At 53.1% G+C, this 16,703-nt stretch overlaps 1 protein-coding gene across 1 annotated transcript; it reads left to right on the forward strand.

The window, feature by feature from the left end:
* Nucleotides 1-7,782: 7,782 nt before the first annotated feature.
* Nucleotides 7,783-15,058, forward strand: LOC100541887 (5-hydroxytryptamine receptor 3A). The gene is made up of 9 exons (XM_010723705.4): nt 7,783-7,855; nt 10,096-10,259; nt 10,476-10,520; nt 11,312-11,421; nt 12,090-12,259; nt 12,395-12,555; nt 12,836-13,046; nt 13,423-13,656; nt 13,899-15,058. Exons 1-9 carry the CDS (start codon nt 7,783-7,785, stop codon nt 14,195-14,197), a joined length of 1,467 nt encoding a protein of 488 aa, XP_010722007.1. The 3' UTR covers nt 14,198-15,058.
* Nucleotides 15,059-16,703: the final 1,645 nt, after the last annotated feature.

Consider the following 16,703-nt stretch of genomic DNA (forward strand, 5'->3'; position numbering starts at 1 on the left):
GAAACGCTTCTCCTCCCCAATCACTACCATCCAAAGCAGTGGCACCAGGAGGCTCAGCAAGGAGGCAGAAGGCACCGCATCGGGGCAGGGGAGCCCAGTGCAGGTGAGAAGCACACAAGCCATCACGCAGGGCTCAGAGCGCTCTGATAAATCCTCATTTGTATGACTTCTGCTTGGGACGAGGCTGTGCCGCGGGTGCCGATGCGAGATGAGATCTCATTTACAGTTTCCTGCTGGATTTCAGATGTGGAGCAGCTCATCACAAAGGCTGTCAGCAGCCCCGGCCCCGGCTGCACACGCAGGACATCACAGATGAGATTTCAGCGCCGCACATTGGCAATTTGATTCGGCCCAATGACCTGGCTGGGCTCAGCTCCCCCGGGGCTGAAGCAAAATTCCTTTTTTGCATCTGTGGAGGAACACTCAGGAACGTGTCACATGCAATTGCAGCTCCTCGTTTCTCCGGCTGCCTCGCAGTGCGGGTGGCTGGAACATCAACACAGGTGTGGGAGCATAGCATGGCCTCTTAAGGGTCATCTTGGCTCCAAGCATAAAAGAAAAAGAATTAAAGCTGTATCTGGAGGGATGTTTTCAAAGGGAGAGGTAAAAAACTGTCAATTTCACATGTCTGCAGGGCTATTCATAGCAACAGAGCTGATATTATTGAGTTTAGGGTTTGCAGCATCCTCTTCAGCCCAGCAGCAGACCTGCGATGTTCCAACCTACTCTGATATCCCAAAAGCTGCTAAAATACGTCTCAGGTGCTGGCAAGTGTGATAACACAGGGCTGCGTGGGCATGGTATTAATTACAGGAAATATGCTACATGAATTTAATGAATAACTGCAAGCACTGTAATTAGCTCTCATATGGCAGATATGGTGTTCCTTCTCCCCGCTGAACTGAAATTGCAATCGGAGCAGCTGGAAATGCAAAGTTAAGGGTAGAAGAAGTGCGTCCCATGGGTACCTGCCCAGCACCCCCCTACCCATCCTTAGCGGAGAAGCAGAGAGCAGGTCTGGGAGATGGACCAGATGACCTCTGAGCGCCCCTTCCAACCCAAACGATTCCACGACATGCCCTTTTCCTGCCCCCAAAGGAAAGTTTCAGAAGGAGATGAGCGAAGATGCTGAGATTTGGCACCTGAACCAACGCCATCCCAAAGGCAGGGGCTGTTATTGTGGCTCCGGTTGGTGCCCACGCCGAGCGATGAGCCGTGCAGCTCCCGGCCCATCTCCGACTTCTGTTGTGATCTTTTTGCCTCCTGTTTCCTGCACATAAAAGACTAGTCTTGCCTGAGAATATCAAGTTATTGCTAGGGCCTTGGGGAAATCTGATCGGGGAGATAATCGAGTCGGAGTTCCAATTTGCTTATATTGAGTTTCGCCAACTGCGGAAGGCAGATACCTTTGTATTCCCCTCTGCTGGCTGGAGCCTCCCCGACAGACGCCGAGGCAGCTGTCTCGACACGCTGCCGAACTGGGAAGATAAATACAAACGCATGGGAATTATCTCTGCGTTTGCTAACCACCAATTTAGGTCTAAGTAGGCTCCCTCTGTTAGGAAGACTAATGAATTCCAATTCTACAAAATATCCTTTGCTTTTAACAAGCAAGATGGAAGGTAGCTGGGAAAGAAAGAGGGAAGAGCTGTGAATAACGCCACGAGAGAGCCAATTACAGCAGCCAGCTGGCACTGCAAAACTTGGTGCTTAACTTGGTAAGGAGGAGCCAGATTGTGCGGTCCATGTAAGGATGCTCTGGGCCAGCCCCAAGGAGGCCAGAAGGGAGCTGCTCCTCCTCCATGGCTTCCTGCAGAAGAATCATAGAGTCAGAGGGTCATTCAGTTTGGAAAAGACCTCTGAGATCTCCAAGTCCAACCCAACCCATCCCATCCCACCGTGCCCACTGCCCACGTCCCGCAGTGCCACATCTCTGCAGTTCTGGAACACCTCCAGGGATGGTGACCCCACCACCTCCCTGGGCAGCTGTGCCAATGTAGCACCGCTCTTTCTGAAGAGAAATCTTTCTCAATATCTGACCATCTTACTAGGAGAGACATGACATGTCTGTGCCATCGTGCCATGGAACTGAACTGAGCTGAGCTGCAGCCCAGCACATCCGTACAGCAAAGCCAGGGCTGCAGCCACTGGGAGAAGCCAGGGCTTGAGCAGGAAGGGGATTTCCGTGCATCATTTCATACAAAATACACTTACCTTGAGGTCACTCTTATCAGTTTTATGAGCAGGAAAATCTATAGGCATAGAGAGTGAACACAAGTGCCTGCTGAAAGCAGCCGAGACAACTCCCTCTAAAAAATTATTAATGTCCTGATTGCCAATAAACTCAGCCTCGTATTTTTAGCTCTGGGTTTGCTGTGGGTATGTGTTATGCTGAGCAGCCTGATTAATGTCACAGTAACTAATTAGGGTGCAAGACAGATACTGGTGATTCTCTTGCAGTGTCAAGCACAGTACAAGTGCCGTTATATCAAAGATAATTTGGTGTGGTGAGGGGGCATATGCTCTTGGATGGAGAACAAGTGGGAGCTGATGGTGTGCCCCCATCCCTCTCCTCCCATACCTTCAGATCTTTCCATCCAGCCTGATTTTATCAAAAGGAAGCAATCAGTTTGCACTGTTAAATGAAAAAAGAATGAAAAAGTGTTCCAGAAATGTTTACCAGCACTCAGGGAGCATAAGTGTGGGGGGATTTCAATGGACACCAAACACTTGCCCTTACGAGACAGCAAATAACCCTCACCTGCTTTCCCAGAAACACTGCAGGGTCATGTTTAAAAGCAGCAGGCACTGATGAGAAATTCCATTTTGAAATGCTTGTGCCTCAAAGTGCTTGGCATTTGCACAGCTCCTGGTGCACATCTACTGCTGGGAATGCACCGAGCCTCCCCTAAAAAGCAAGGATAGGAAGAAATGCCCCTGAACTGGGGGTGCGTTCCCACCTAACCAGGTCAGGAAGGTGCAGCAGCAAAATAAAAGGGGGAGAAAAGCAGCAAGTCGGGCACCAGGCTCACACTGTGCCATAAAGACAGCCATGCAAGATTAAATACTGTTGGGTTTGCTCTCAGCAAGGCAATTCCTGCCTAACCTTGGGTAATATCGCATCTCTGACGCGCAGCTGCTGTACCTGCTCGGAATGAGATGGATCTCCTCCATTAACGCCAATGGGCTCCAAATACCTTGGTGTACTTATTATTACCTGGCTTTAATGGATAATGAAATTGTGGCATAATATTGCTAACACTTGAAGGGTGTCTAATGGTGAATGCAACTGAAGGGAAAGTGCTTTGATGGGGGATTTAAAGGCATCGAGCTTCTTTGCTGGGTTTGCATTCCCAGCTCTGGGAGTGCAGGGATCCCAGCATCCTCCCTGGGACTGTGGGTTTGGCAGCTCCAAGGTCACCACCATGCCCAGCATGCTGCTAGCCATGTCCCCAAGGGCAGCACAACAGAGGGGCTGTGTCAGGGCACCGGTCCACAGCAAAGAAGGGCATGGATCACACTTTGTCACAGCCCAAAGAAGAAAAAGGGGCTCACAGCCATACAGCAAGCATTGCTCAGCCTTCTACTTACAGTGCTGAGAATGAGATCCCAAACTGCATGGTACTCCCTACCCCCTGGCCTGAGCTGCACCTGATGCCAGCACAGCACTGTCACCACTTGCTGCCTTGAAATACAGCGTGACTCATCCCTGCAGCTGCTCCAAGTGGAGTTCATTAAGCAGATGAGTAAATACGAGCAGCTTGCAGAGAGAGAGCCTTCCTTAGCTGAGCTCTCTGAGACCAGGCTACAGCTGTGCCCATTTGGCTGCTGGGCTCCAAAATACCACCCCCCCCCTCCTGTCTCCATCCTCCTGTTTGCCCGAGGGATGCTCAGCACCCTCTGTGTGGTGACCACCCCACCTGTCTGTCTGTCCTGTGGGCAGCCCTGTGACAAGGGGTGATCCCCAGCCCTGTGAGCAGTAGGAGCGTGGCTGGGGACTGAGATAAGAGAGCTCACAGCCCCCCCTGCTCTGCACAGGCACTGTCCCAGCCCCTACCTGCAGTTGTCTCTCGCTGCTCATTGCACGGCGCTGGTATTTATCTCCAATTGCCCGTGAAATGCTTCTGCTGCTGTTAATGAAATGAGAGCAACATCAGATGCATCCTGACACCCTTCCATCCCCCAAAACCACCCCGCAGCCAGCTGGATTTGGGCTCAGGTCCCTCCGCTGTGCCCTGCAGCGCTGCACATCCCAGCATTGCTACAGCTCCATCAGTTTGCACTATGGCCTTTTTACACTCTGTGCAGGTGCCAGCTGCACCCCACACCCAGGGCTGCTCCCTCATTGCACTGATGCTCCAAACTCTGCCCCCCCTGCAGCACTCACCTCTGCTCAGAGCTCGTGATTGGATGGCTTTGAAAGCCAACAGATGACTTTGCAAAAAAGTTATCCCCTTCCAGTGACACTTGGTGCCATGCAGCCTGGCCCATTTGTCACAAAGCACTCAAAGGAGATTAAAACCAAGTCGTTTCAGAGGAGATACTCTCTTACACTGTGAGACAGCCTCACGTTCATTACAGAGCATCACTTTAGAGCACTTTCTGCAGAGACATTTTAACTGTCCCCTCCAGGCCTGCAGAACTTTGTGCTGCTGATAATTAAACCATGAAATACAGTGGGGCTGTGGAAGTGCTCCCCTTCCTGGCCACTGCAGCGCTGCTTATTTATGACCCCTGTGCATTTTTATTGGTAAGGATGGGGACAGGAGTTGGGGAAGCTTTCCTATCGCTCTAATAAAATCTTATTTCTAAAGCGCTGCTGAGATAAATTTAAACTCATTACAGCAGTTGCATAATCACACTCCCTCATAAAGACGAACAAAGTAAACAAGAATTGCAGATGGAGGAGACCAAGCGGGTCACCTCCTCATCCCCCAGTCGTGTATGATTATCTCCAACAGGATACTCCACCAACACTTTGTCTTCATTGCTGCTGTCGTGCACTTGCACTGCTGTGGGACGGCAGCATTGCTGATGCTGTGTGCTGCCCTATCTGCGTGTTACTCCAGCACCCAGCTCTATAGGTGTGGAGTTATTTACCTGAGAGACACTTAAGGGCTCACAATGAGGCAGCCAGCATGGCAGTGAGGTGTTTGTCGGCCCAGTTCCCTGTGCAGAGCAAAGCTATTAGGATCTGTAGTGACCCACAGTAGTGATTAAATTAGCAAAGTGCCTCACGGAGCTCCTGGCTCCAGCCTGGCTCCCCAAACTGCCCTCCAGCTGCGCCCTGGATATGCTTTTTAGGGATTCTGGAGGAGGGACCCCTTCACTGGGCACCCAGCTTGCTTGCTGCGGTAAAAGAACGGCCTCGTGGAGCCAACAGATCCATCTGTGCTCTGTATCCTTCAGAAACCTATTAGCCTTTATGGGGAGCTGTCTCCATAGAAGCAAGGAATGGCCCTTTGCTCTGCAATCTACAAAGCATCGCTCTGCCATCATCTCGTTTGTAACCTCCATGCCCCTCCTGCTCCTCTGCGTCCATCAGCGAGTGCCCATCCCATGCAGCAGCCCAGGGCTGAGCCCACAGCTGCAGCAGGTGGCTCTGACTGCATTCCTGGTTGGCACAGATTGGTGTGAGGGGAGGGATGCAGAGCACTGTGCGCATCACCAGACATCGTGCTCAGCCCCTACCTTCCAGTTTCCCCCACCCTGAGGTCACCACTCTAAGAAGCATCCAGCACTGAGGAAAGCATCCTTCCCCACAGCTGGTGCCTTCTGAAAGACGGCCAGAGCTGAAGGAGGCTTAAAAGCAGGGGACAGCATGGCACAGCATCACCAACCAGGGCAGCCTGCAGGCAGGACCCACGGAGAGACTTTGCACTTATCTGACAAATATTCAGCTCTGCATGGAAAGATGAAGGATTTGAGCACCATCCTTAGCCCTTAAGGAGGGAAAACTCACCAGGTTTTGGTGCACAGAGCGGTGCTGGAGCCGTGGCAGTGCTGCAGGTGCAGGGAGCCGGGCTGAGCTCAGGGAAACTCGAGATGCCGAGCGCTTCGATTCTCAGAAAAGCAATTACTGTGCAGCAGATTACAGAGCTAATAAAATCCCATTATACCATTTCAGAAAGTAAATCTGATCTGGATACTGCCAATTTATATCAGACATCCCACAAAAAGTCCCGTAAGAGCCCCCGACGTACAGACTGTGTGTGCAGGCGCGTAATACAAGGCTATAATAGATCACACTAATTAGATATCCGATAACAGGAGGCCTGATAGGAACTACATTAAAATCTCTTTAAGATGAAGACATAAAACCCAAGGGAGAGGATACAGAGTTAATGATGCTGCCACTGAGGCTGCGGTTCACTGCTCCTCACTGTCCTGTTCCATCCCGGACCCCACTCTGATGCTGGGACCCTCGCTTGGACCCTGTGCAATGCATCGTGTCCCACTCCCTGCAGGTGCTAGGAGGACAGCGTGGTGGCAGTGGGTTCTGCATGCTCCCCAGCACTGCAGCCCAGGGCACGATCCCCAGCACCGCTGCGGCGCTGCCCGTGATTTTTATTATCCAGATTCAATAACAGCAAACAGCTCCGAGCTGTCTGCGCTCCCCAGGAGGTGACTTACCATCCTCTAACAGAGCTGAGAAATCAAATTAGCCCCAGCTTTACACTCTCTCTTTCCCTGACACCGCTATTGGCAGCCGAGGGGGAGTTCATCAGGGCCGTGCACTAATTCTTATCTCGTTTAAGTGACTCCACGCTGCCATCTGATGCAATTTGCTCCGTGCCGCAGCCGAGGGCTCCGATCCTGCCTGGCTGCCTCACCAGCCCTCCCAGTACGAGGGAGCTTGTGGAGAAGCTGGGAGCACCGTGAGGCTTTGGGGAAAGTCCTTCTCCAGCCTGCCCTGCTCATCCCCAGGCTTCTTTCCCTGCCACTGAGCAGTTATTCTTTCTTCCCCTTTAGCAACTCCAATTCCAGCACTGCTCAGTGCAGCTCCAGAGATCTCTGCCTGGCTGCTGGAAGCCCACTCTGCCCTGCAGCAGCTCTGGCTGTACCCACACCAAGCACCCCACTCCTGAAGTTACTTAAGGCCAGGTTGGATGGGGCCCTGGGCAGCCTGGTTTGGTTGGCAACTTACACATGGCAGGGGCTTGGAGCGCAGTGATCTTAAAGACCCCCTCCAAGCTAAGCCATTCTATGGCTCTCTTCTTTGTAAGTCCCCGGCACAGATCTCACCTCTCTCATTTGCAGGCCATGAAAGGGCTCCTGGCACAGCCTTGTGGCTCTCTCCATTACCAGAACTGCTCCCCATACACCTCCTGCAGCCCCTGCTCTCCTCCATGGCTCGCAGTGCCCCGGAACAAACCTGCACAGCCACAAGGCAGCACCTTGCACAGGTTTCGTCCTTCACCTGCACAATATCCACAGTAGCACAGCTGTGATGGGGAAATCTCACACTGCTGTCACCCGCAGATGATGCAGCCAGCTCCCACCCCTCCCAGAAGCAGGAGCTTCCCCCCAGCACTATGCGTGGCCAGGGGGCTCAGACGCTCAGCATTCGCAGCATGCCAGCCGTGGGGCGGGCGGCCTCCTCCTTCCTCCCTCCCCTCCTGAAACTCGATGCAGCAGAGGAGGCTGATTGCAAGATTAATTACGCATTTTCCCAAACCTGACGGCTGGGGGACAGCGAGCAAAAAGTGCTGCCTGCTTCCCTGATTGGGTTCACTTAGAGGAGAGCGCAGACTGCGGACGGAGCTGGGGACGTGGGGCACCATGGTGCTGGTGGTGGCTGTCATGTTGCTGCTCCTGGCACTGCTGCCACCGGTGTCGATGCTGCAGGATGCAGGTAAGGACACGATGGGGAAACCTTCAGGGGTGGGAGAAGGAGCTGGTTTCTTGCAGCTGGAGGCACATTGGAGCACCTTCATGTAAGCAGTGGCTCTATAGAGCATGCAAACTTTAGGGTTGTTTTGATGTTGTTTTTTTGTTTTGTTTTGTTTTTTAAGTATTTTCTAAGATTAAAGTTATTCAAAATCTGCATCCATGGGTAAGTCCAACCATGGGTAAGCTCTTGGAAAGAGCTCCAAGGCACTGTGCGCTTGACTGAGTGTGGTTGCAAGGAGAAAGGGGTAATGGCTTACCTGAACCCAGCGCTGAGTTTTGGGCACATCAGGGGTTTCAGAGCACTTGGGTCACAAGGAAGGATCCCCAGACATGGTGCTGTGACCCCACTTCAGTGGCTGCATGCCACGGCCCAACTGCTGGGCTGAGCAGGGGAAGCAGCTTTGGCCAATGTTCTTTATGTTGAATAGTCAAAGGCAGCCAGTACAGGGCCATGCAAATGGTTTCAGGAGTGCGTGTTGTTTTTGTCTTTATGAAAGGGATAAAGGTGGTGGTGATGGGAGAAACAGATATTTTGTCCAGGATTTAAAAAAAATCTTACCATTGGGCATTTTTTGAAATAAGTTCACCCTGTGGTTGATGCTGATTGCATCACAAAGTTTGAATACTTGGTTATAGAATATTGCCAGCCAACAGATAGCAACTGGGGGCTTTCTGCCCTTTGAAAGTTAGTCAGTTTTCTAGTTACTTAATTTCATAGACAAGATTTCCCTTTAGCTCAGATGGAAAACAGTGAGCAAACAGCACTTATCTGCAATGTGGCAGGTGGTGTGAGCCAGTCAAGACCTGGGACCAGCATTGGGACCCAGCAGTGAGCCCAGCCTCATCCAATTTGGCTTTTTCCATGCACTGGGAACAGGTGCCCTAAGCCAGCTGTGAGCAGCTGCAGCTTGGCCAGAGCCTCTGGTGTAATGGCAGCAGTGCCTGAGTTCCTCCCTCCCTCTGATTGCTGCTTCTCACCCCTGTTGCCTCCAACTGCTTACATGTGGCTGGATGAGGGTCATGAGCACGGCCAGCTCTGGGGCATTATGGGTTGCATGTAAAGTTGGAGGGGCTGGGGCTGCTTTTTCTTAGCTGAAAAGAAAGATGAATATTTCCTCCCAGGCAGTTTTTTCCCAAGTTCCTGCAGATCTACTCCAGTGAGCGCCCCTTGTTACATACAGAGCGGGCTCTGTTGGTTGAGCTACCAACACCAACATTGCTCCTGCACAATAAAGTGATGTCACTCATAGCTAAAGGTGCCAGGTTGGCAACACGGAGCTGCAGATGCAATGCTCACACCCTGGCAGAGCAGCACAGGGCCAACGCTGCATGTACACATGCATACACCAACCCTGTGGGTCCTTCTTCAGCTTCAGCCCAGACACCATACACATATAGGGCAGGAGGAGTGCCTGGAGCAGGGATATGGGAGCCCCAGCTCCCAGCCAGCATGGCACAGAGCGCTGCTATCCCAGCTCTAATCACACAGCCCTGTGCTGCACCTCCTCCTTTTGTGGGCTCAGAGCATCCAACTCTCACATGTGCCACGAGGAGATGAGATATGAATGTGCAGAAGATGTGCTGTCCAATAGTTGGGCTCCTCAGCCTTGATGCAGTGCCATTCAAAGCCACAAATGATGGAGGAGTGGCACAGAACCTTCCCACCATCGCATGAACGCACTGGGGCAGCAAAGATGAGCTAAGGAACAGATATTTGACCAATAGCCAAAAAACCCAGCTGGCATACAGTTGTTTTCCAAGAGACTGACTAGCCAGCAGCATTTGCAGGCATTTGTGCTGTAGAAAGCACTGGGGAACTGGATTCAAAACCTGGTGACACACGTGGTGCAGCTCCCCAGGATTAGCACAGGTACTTTTTTTTTTTATCTGGTATAGACAGATTTTAGTTTTCTTTGTTACCTTGCATGAATTTAGCATCTTAACTCATCTTTAACCTTAGCCTTCACCTTCATAGTAAAGAAATAATGTCTCTCCAATAAGGGTTAGAAAACTTATCCTGGGGCAGTGATTCCCTTGCAGTTTCCCACTGTCCTGACATCACTCCTGGAGAAGAGGCAGACAGCAGCTTCAGGTGGGACATGGCCATCTGAGACCCAAGAAGAGTCTAGGGGAAGGTCAGGTTGATTCAGGGGACCAGGGGGGCAAACAACAAATATGAGCTGCCTCTCCCCATCCCGGTAGGAGCCCTGCAGGGGAGCCCAGTGCCAGATCCCTCCACGCCAGCCCTGCTCCGTCTGTCTGACACGCTGCTGGCTCACTACAGGAGGGGAGTCCGACCCGTGCGGGACTGGCGCACCACCACCACTGTGGCCATCGATGTCATGGTGTATGCCATCCTCAGCGTGGTGAGTCTGCTGTCCTCCCATCCCAGCTCTGATGGGGAACCAAGGGGTTCCCAATCTGCCTCTCCCCTTCCACCCCACAGCATCGTGCTGCTGCTCATTCCTCTGCAAAAGGAATGATGCTTGCTATACGAATTCCCTCTGGCTACCTCTACCCACCCAAACCAGCAATGGTTTGTTGTCACCCTGCACCAATCACTCCTTTTCTTGTTCTCACAGGACGAGAAAAACCAAGTGCTGACCACCTACATCTGGTACAGACAGGTGAGCCCACGGACCATTCCGGCCCCCCCTTCCCTTCAGCCCCATCTGCCAGCACTGCCCCACAGTCCCAGGAGGGATGCACGGGGGAAGGCAGGCTGCTGTCAGCCAGCCCTGATATTTGCCTACCTCATCATCCCAGCCCTCAGCCCTGCAGACAGGTCCTGGCACAGCGGCTCCTTCCAAAACTGGGGCCATCTCCCTTGGATGCAGGAACGCTGTGGAGCAGTAAATTCAACAGAAAGGAAAATCTCCTTTGAGTTCACACTGTATTTGCAAGCCTCTTCCCCAAAGACAGCTTTCTTGTCTGCTCAGCTACTCACTCACCTCTGGTTTTTGTTCCCTGTGACTGCCCAGGTATCAATCAACGAATTCACCCTCAAACAAGGCCCATGAGACACAAAGCACCTGGATGCATGCAGAAGGAAGCAATTTCAGGAACAGACAGGACAGGCATTTCTGTTTTCATGGGAGATGCTGCTGGGGACGGGGTAGTGTCCCTGTGAGAGCCAGCACCCCTGGGAGGCAAACGTGTCTCCATGAGCACATGCCTTTCCAGCTAACACCATGGGGTTATTCCCCATTTTTGCAGGACATAACAAGGCCTCTGCAGGGCATGAGTCAAGACTCTGAAGACACAGCTTACACACTGCCTGCTTCTCACTGTTGTGTAGCTGGAGAAATGGGCTTTCCTTTCTCTCGGACAAGGCAGTCAGGGTTTCTTTCTGGCATCGGGTTTGGATCTTGGCAGGGCAGCGTTACCTTCCAGATTCCCTTTTGCTTTGCCCCCACAGCACTGGACAGATGAGTTCCTCCAGTGGGATCCAGCACATTTTGACAACATCACACAGATTTCCCTCCCTGCAGAGAACATCTGGGTGCCCGACATCCTCATCAACGAGTTGTAAGCACAGCACAGCCCCTACCCCAAAAGAGAGCTCGGGGCTTTAACCTCCCTCTCCCATCACTGTGCCTTGCTCTGTATTCCTGGCACAGAACTGGCAGTGCCCCCGTGTGCAGTGGGCTGCAGATGGGGAACGGCTTGGCACTTGGGACATTTCCAATGCTGGCTAACTGCAAACATTTGTAATTATCCACACTGTGCTGGGGGTGGGATCCAGATATTTGGAGAAAGGCTTTGTTAAGGAAGCACAATGCGAGGGCAGCTGCAGAGCTGCCAGCCCTCCTTGCAAAGCCAGCCATTGTCCTTCCCCACCCCCACTTCTGCTGGGATTTAAGGTGTTCCCACCATCTCGTGCTGCACAGACCCCCGTGAGGCAGAGCCACAAATGGCCTTGGGCTGCTCTGGGAGAGCATGGGGAGCACGGTAATGACGTGGGGCAGCTGTGCCCACGCAGGGCAGTGTGCTACTGCAGGGCAGTGTGCTACTGCTTTGGCCCTTTCCCCTGACCTCCACTTGTTTCCAAAGAACACGTTGGCAGAACAGCAAAGAAAGGTCCCGGTGCTGGGCAGTCCCCATCCCAAACGCAGCTTGCCAGGAGGAGCCCAGCTGTTCACAGCCCTCCCCAAAGCGCTCCCTACGCTTATGTTCTCTGTCCCTATGCCCTCCAGCGTGGACGTCGGGAAGTCCCCTGACGTCCCCTACGTCTACATTCGCCACCACGGAGAGGTCCAGAACCTCAAGCCCATCCAGGTGGTGACAGCCTGCAGCTTGGACATCTACAATTTCCCCTTTGACGTCCAGAACTGCTCTCTTACCTTCACCAGCTGGCTGCACAACAGTGAGCGCGGGGGGCTCGGGGACGGGACCGGGGCGGGCGGCTCCGTGCAGGGGACGCGTCCCCCTCTAGGTGGCCCCAGCGGCTCGGGAATGCCGTGCCCGGCAGCCTGCAGCTCGGTCCCCACCTCCCTTGCAGTCCACGACATCAACCTCTCGTTGTGGCGGCAGCCGGAGCTGGTGAAATTCGACAGGAGCGTCTTCATGAATCAGGGCGAGTGGGAGCTGCTCTACGTGCTCAGCCACTTCCAGGAGTTCAGTGTCAAAAGCAGCGACAGCTACGCCGAGATGAAGTTCTATGTAAGGGCCCTTGCTTTCTTGGGGCAACGCTGTGCCCTGCTTTGAGTGCTGCTGTTCTCAGAGATGAGGCACCCTGGCATAGTTTTGCCTTTGGTCTCATTACTTCAAGCTGCTCCCCAGCCCCGTGCCGAGGTGCATCCCTCCACCATTCCAAGGGTCTGGGCAGTGCGGCCCACCACTCTTGCCTGCCTTAGCAGAGACCCAAACCAGCCCAAGCCCACCTTTCAAGCAGGGCTCTGCCTTCACTAAACCTTTCCTGTCTCTCCCTATGTCCCAATAGGTGGTCATCCGGCGGCGTCCTCTCTTCTATACTATCAACCTGCTGCTCCCTAGTATCTTCCTGATGGTGATGGACATTGTAGGCTTCTACCTGCCTCCCAACAGTGGCGAGAGGGTCTCTTTCAAGATCACTCTCCTCCTGGGCTACTCAGTTTTCCTCATCATTGTATCTGACACGCTTCCAGCTACTGCTGTTGGCACCCCACTGATAGGTAAGGCAGCACCATCGGTCCCAGCTGGTGCTGGGGCACGAGCTCCTCACATAAGAGCAAGAAATGGGAGATGTGAGTCAGTACAGAAATGGGGGCTGTAAAATAGCTCAGGATTTGGAGGTATCAAGGCTACTCCATGTATCTGACAGAGCTGCACAGCAGCCCAGAGAACAGAATGACATCCTGCCAACTGGGTGGGGTGGGCTACAAAGCAGTTGTAAGCCTGGAGCTCCAGGAGCTGCAGCTCTATGCCATGACCAGAGATCTGCTGCAGGGCTTGGCAGGAAGAATTCACTCAAGACCTGCCTGCACTGTGTATCGATCTAAAGACTGAGCTGGCCATTGCAGGCCACTCACCTTGCTGGCATCTCCACAGGCATCTATTTTGTGGTGTGCATGGCGCTGCTCGTCATCAGCCTCACAGAGACCATCTTCATTGTGCGCCTGGTACACAAGCAAGACCTGCAGCCTCACGTCCCCAGCTGGGTGAAGCACTTACTGCTGGAACGTGCCACTGCATTGCTCTGCATCTGGGACAGGAAGAAATTCAGCCAAAGCAGAACACAGAGCTCAGACATCTCTAGGCACATGGAGAACAATGACAGCACAGGTAAGGACTGGGGAGAGTGCTCCTGCAGAAACAGAAGGGAAATGAATACTACGCAGATCTAAGCCCAAAGCTCTTCTAGTGGTGTATTATCAGAACTAGCATTTGTTATTTCAATTAGCTCTCACCATCTCTCTTGGAGCACTGTGGCACACGCACAGCAATCCAGATGTCCAGATCACATGCAGAAGTCTCAGCTCTGCATCTAAAAAGATTTTTCTCACTTCTCTCTCTCGATCCTGCAGCCAAGCTGAACCACTACAGTTCCGAAGACCCTCGGGAGCGAGAGGTGGCAGGAGGCACAAGGCCCACCCCTGCCTTTGCCACTCCAGCAGAGGGCTCTCTGCTCATTCACAGCATCCTGCACGAGATCACCACCATCCGCCAGTTCCTCGAGAAGCGTGATGAATTTCGTGATGTTGCCCGTGAGTGGCTGCAAGTGGGCTACGTGTTGGATGTCCTGCTCTTCCGAGCATACCTGGTGGCTGTCCTGGCCTACACTGTCACACTGGGAACCCTCTGGTCGGTGTGGCAGTATGCCTGAGCTGCATTTTAGGGCAGGCAAGGTGAGACCTCAGATGCTGCTGCACTCCAGAGGCTACTCCCTGGTTTATGCACTCAGACCCATCTGTGTTTTCTGACTACAGAGATCCAGACTGGTGCAATTGCCCCACTTCCAGTAACTCTAGAACAGCAGCATCTGAGCGCTAAGGGCTGAGGAAAAGTGAGCAAACGCCGAGCACGCCTACCCCAACCAAACCACTGTCAGTTCCAACCGAGCTCCTTTTTCCCTTTCTCTCACCTCACAAGGGTTTCCCGGGTGACTGCAGCCTCTTCACCCATCCCTCTTCATCCTCCTCTCAGCCGGGTTAAGGCCACGAGCACAGCGCGGCCCCGCTCCCACCCGGCGCTTCAGCACCACGGACAGCGGCACAGTCCGGCAGCCGCCGCTCCCGTCGGGGCTCCCGGTCCCACCAATCCCCCGCGCTTCTGGACTCCTGGGGCTCAGCACTCACCTTGCCCAGTGGAGCCTCATCTGAAGCCCAGGCCACCAGGATGCCCACCCCTCTCTCCTCCCTTCCCCAGGGTGTTTTTTTGCTCCCTCCTCCGTCTGGGGGCCACCCAACTCCTTCCCAGTCACACCTCATCCTCATCATGCATCCTGCTGTGGCAGAGGGACATGGATTTTCCCTCCATGCAGGGCTGTGCTCACCAGCTCCACTCACCTTGCACGAAGCACTGGAAGCTGCACATCTGTTTCTTGTTCTTTGTTAATGCTTCAACCAGAGCCAGGAGTTCATCAGATCCTGCATGTCAATGTCTCCCCTTCTCCTGAGTGCTTTTTGCATGCTTGACCAGTAGATCCCCTCTGCATTCCTACCCATCAGCACAGTAACTGGAAGAGAACTGGGGGGGGGGAAGGGGGGGGACAAAAAAAACAACAACAAAAATACACAGTGCAAATGGGTCTGTCTCCATAGGAATGCAATGCTGGAAGAGACCAACAGGGTTACCTGTCCTGGTCCTCCACAATGCAGGCTTCCAAAGCTGCCATATATAAGCATGCTCCCTCTACATACCTCTGCCAGGGTAGTGGCACGAAGCTGCTGTCTAACAGGAGAGCTCCTGCATCTCAGAACAGCAGGACTGGGATTTGAGCCAAAAATTGTAAAGAGCTGCTCTGCCCAGTGCAATACCTGCACAGCGTGTTTGCAAACTAGGGGTAGTGTGTCAGGCAGCTGTGATGTCTGCCAAGAGAAAAAGCCAAACTGATGGCATTTTCAGGGTGGTCCCTGAAGCCCTGTGCAGGTACAGACGTGTGCTTCACACTTGTTCCTTACCTGAGCATCCGGCGCAGGCACCGTCCTCTAAAGTACTGGAGATGAAGAGAGGCCTCATCCTGTTTGCTCTGGTAGCTCCTTGGCAGGAACATAGATATCACAGTTTCTGGCATCTCTGTGTCCACTTTCAAGCCCACCAACCCCAATGCACAGGCCAGACACCCTCCCAGGCCTTCACATGCAGGAAAACTCCCTGCTAAGTGACAGGAGGGCTGCTGGCTGGGTGGCGTGGGCTCCTGGCAGCCCCAACCAGCACTAATGCGCTGATGGTCTGTAAGTGGCTGGCTATTGATGAGGTGTCCAGTTAAAGAGTTTGTGAGACACTAAATCAGCCCATTGATCCTACCGAGATCGATGGTGCTACAGACCTGATCACTGCAGCGGGCAATTAACACCCTCTGGAATGAGCTGCCTTCATGTAACATCAAACGCTCCAACAGACAAATCCAATGGGCCCATTGAACCGGGCGTGTGACACCTCCCACCCGCATGAGACCTGGGCTGAGGTCGGTGGGACCACTGCATCTCCTTCCTCAGCCATGCCCCATGGATGCCCTCTGCCCCATGGCTCACCTGTGCCACCACAGATCCCACGGACAACACTTCTCTGGCCATCCCGGTCTCGATATGACTTGATCCCAGTGCAGAGCTGCTAACCCTCACCTACTCCACAGGTCACTGTGGGAAATGAGTTAAGCTAGAGCAGGAGGCAGCACCCAGGCTTTCTCCCTTTCAGATTACTGCTTTTCCCTCGCACGGCTTTGGGAAGTGCTGCATGCAGGAAAAGTTACAGGCATCTCTACGAGATGAGCCTGGATTTTCCTCTAAACAACAACAAAAAAATCAATAAATCTGAATCTAATCTACTAATAAAGGTTTAATGAGGACATAATGTTGATGGAACAGAACATTGTTGCAGCATAATCACTCCCAGCTGCTGTGTGAATGTGCAGACAAAGGCCCAGTCCTATGACAATTTCCCTGTTATAATAACTCCTTTGTATGAGGCCAAACGCTGCAGTGGGATCTTATCCCTTCCTCCACGAGGTGCAGACAGCAGGTTGCTGCAAGCAGGACACTTCAACCAGGGGTGCCCAACACATCCCTAGGAGTGGCTGTGCGAAGAGGCAGCACCCAGAGGCAGTTGCCACTTGGAGGCTCATGCGTTGCCACCAGCACTTCAGGAGCCACTGATGCTGGCTGTGCCCT

Source organism: Meleagris gallopavo, chromosome 26 (assembly GCF_905368555.1).
Source record: "Meleagris gallopavo chromosome 26, MGAL_WU_HG_1.1, whole genome shotgun sequence".
Lineage (NCBI taxonomy): Eukaryota > Metazoa > Chordata > Aves > Galliformes > Phasianidae > Meleagris > Meleagris gallopavo.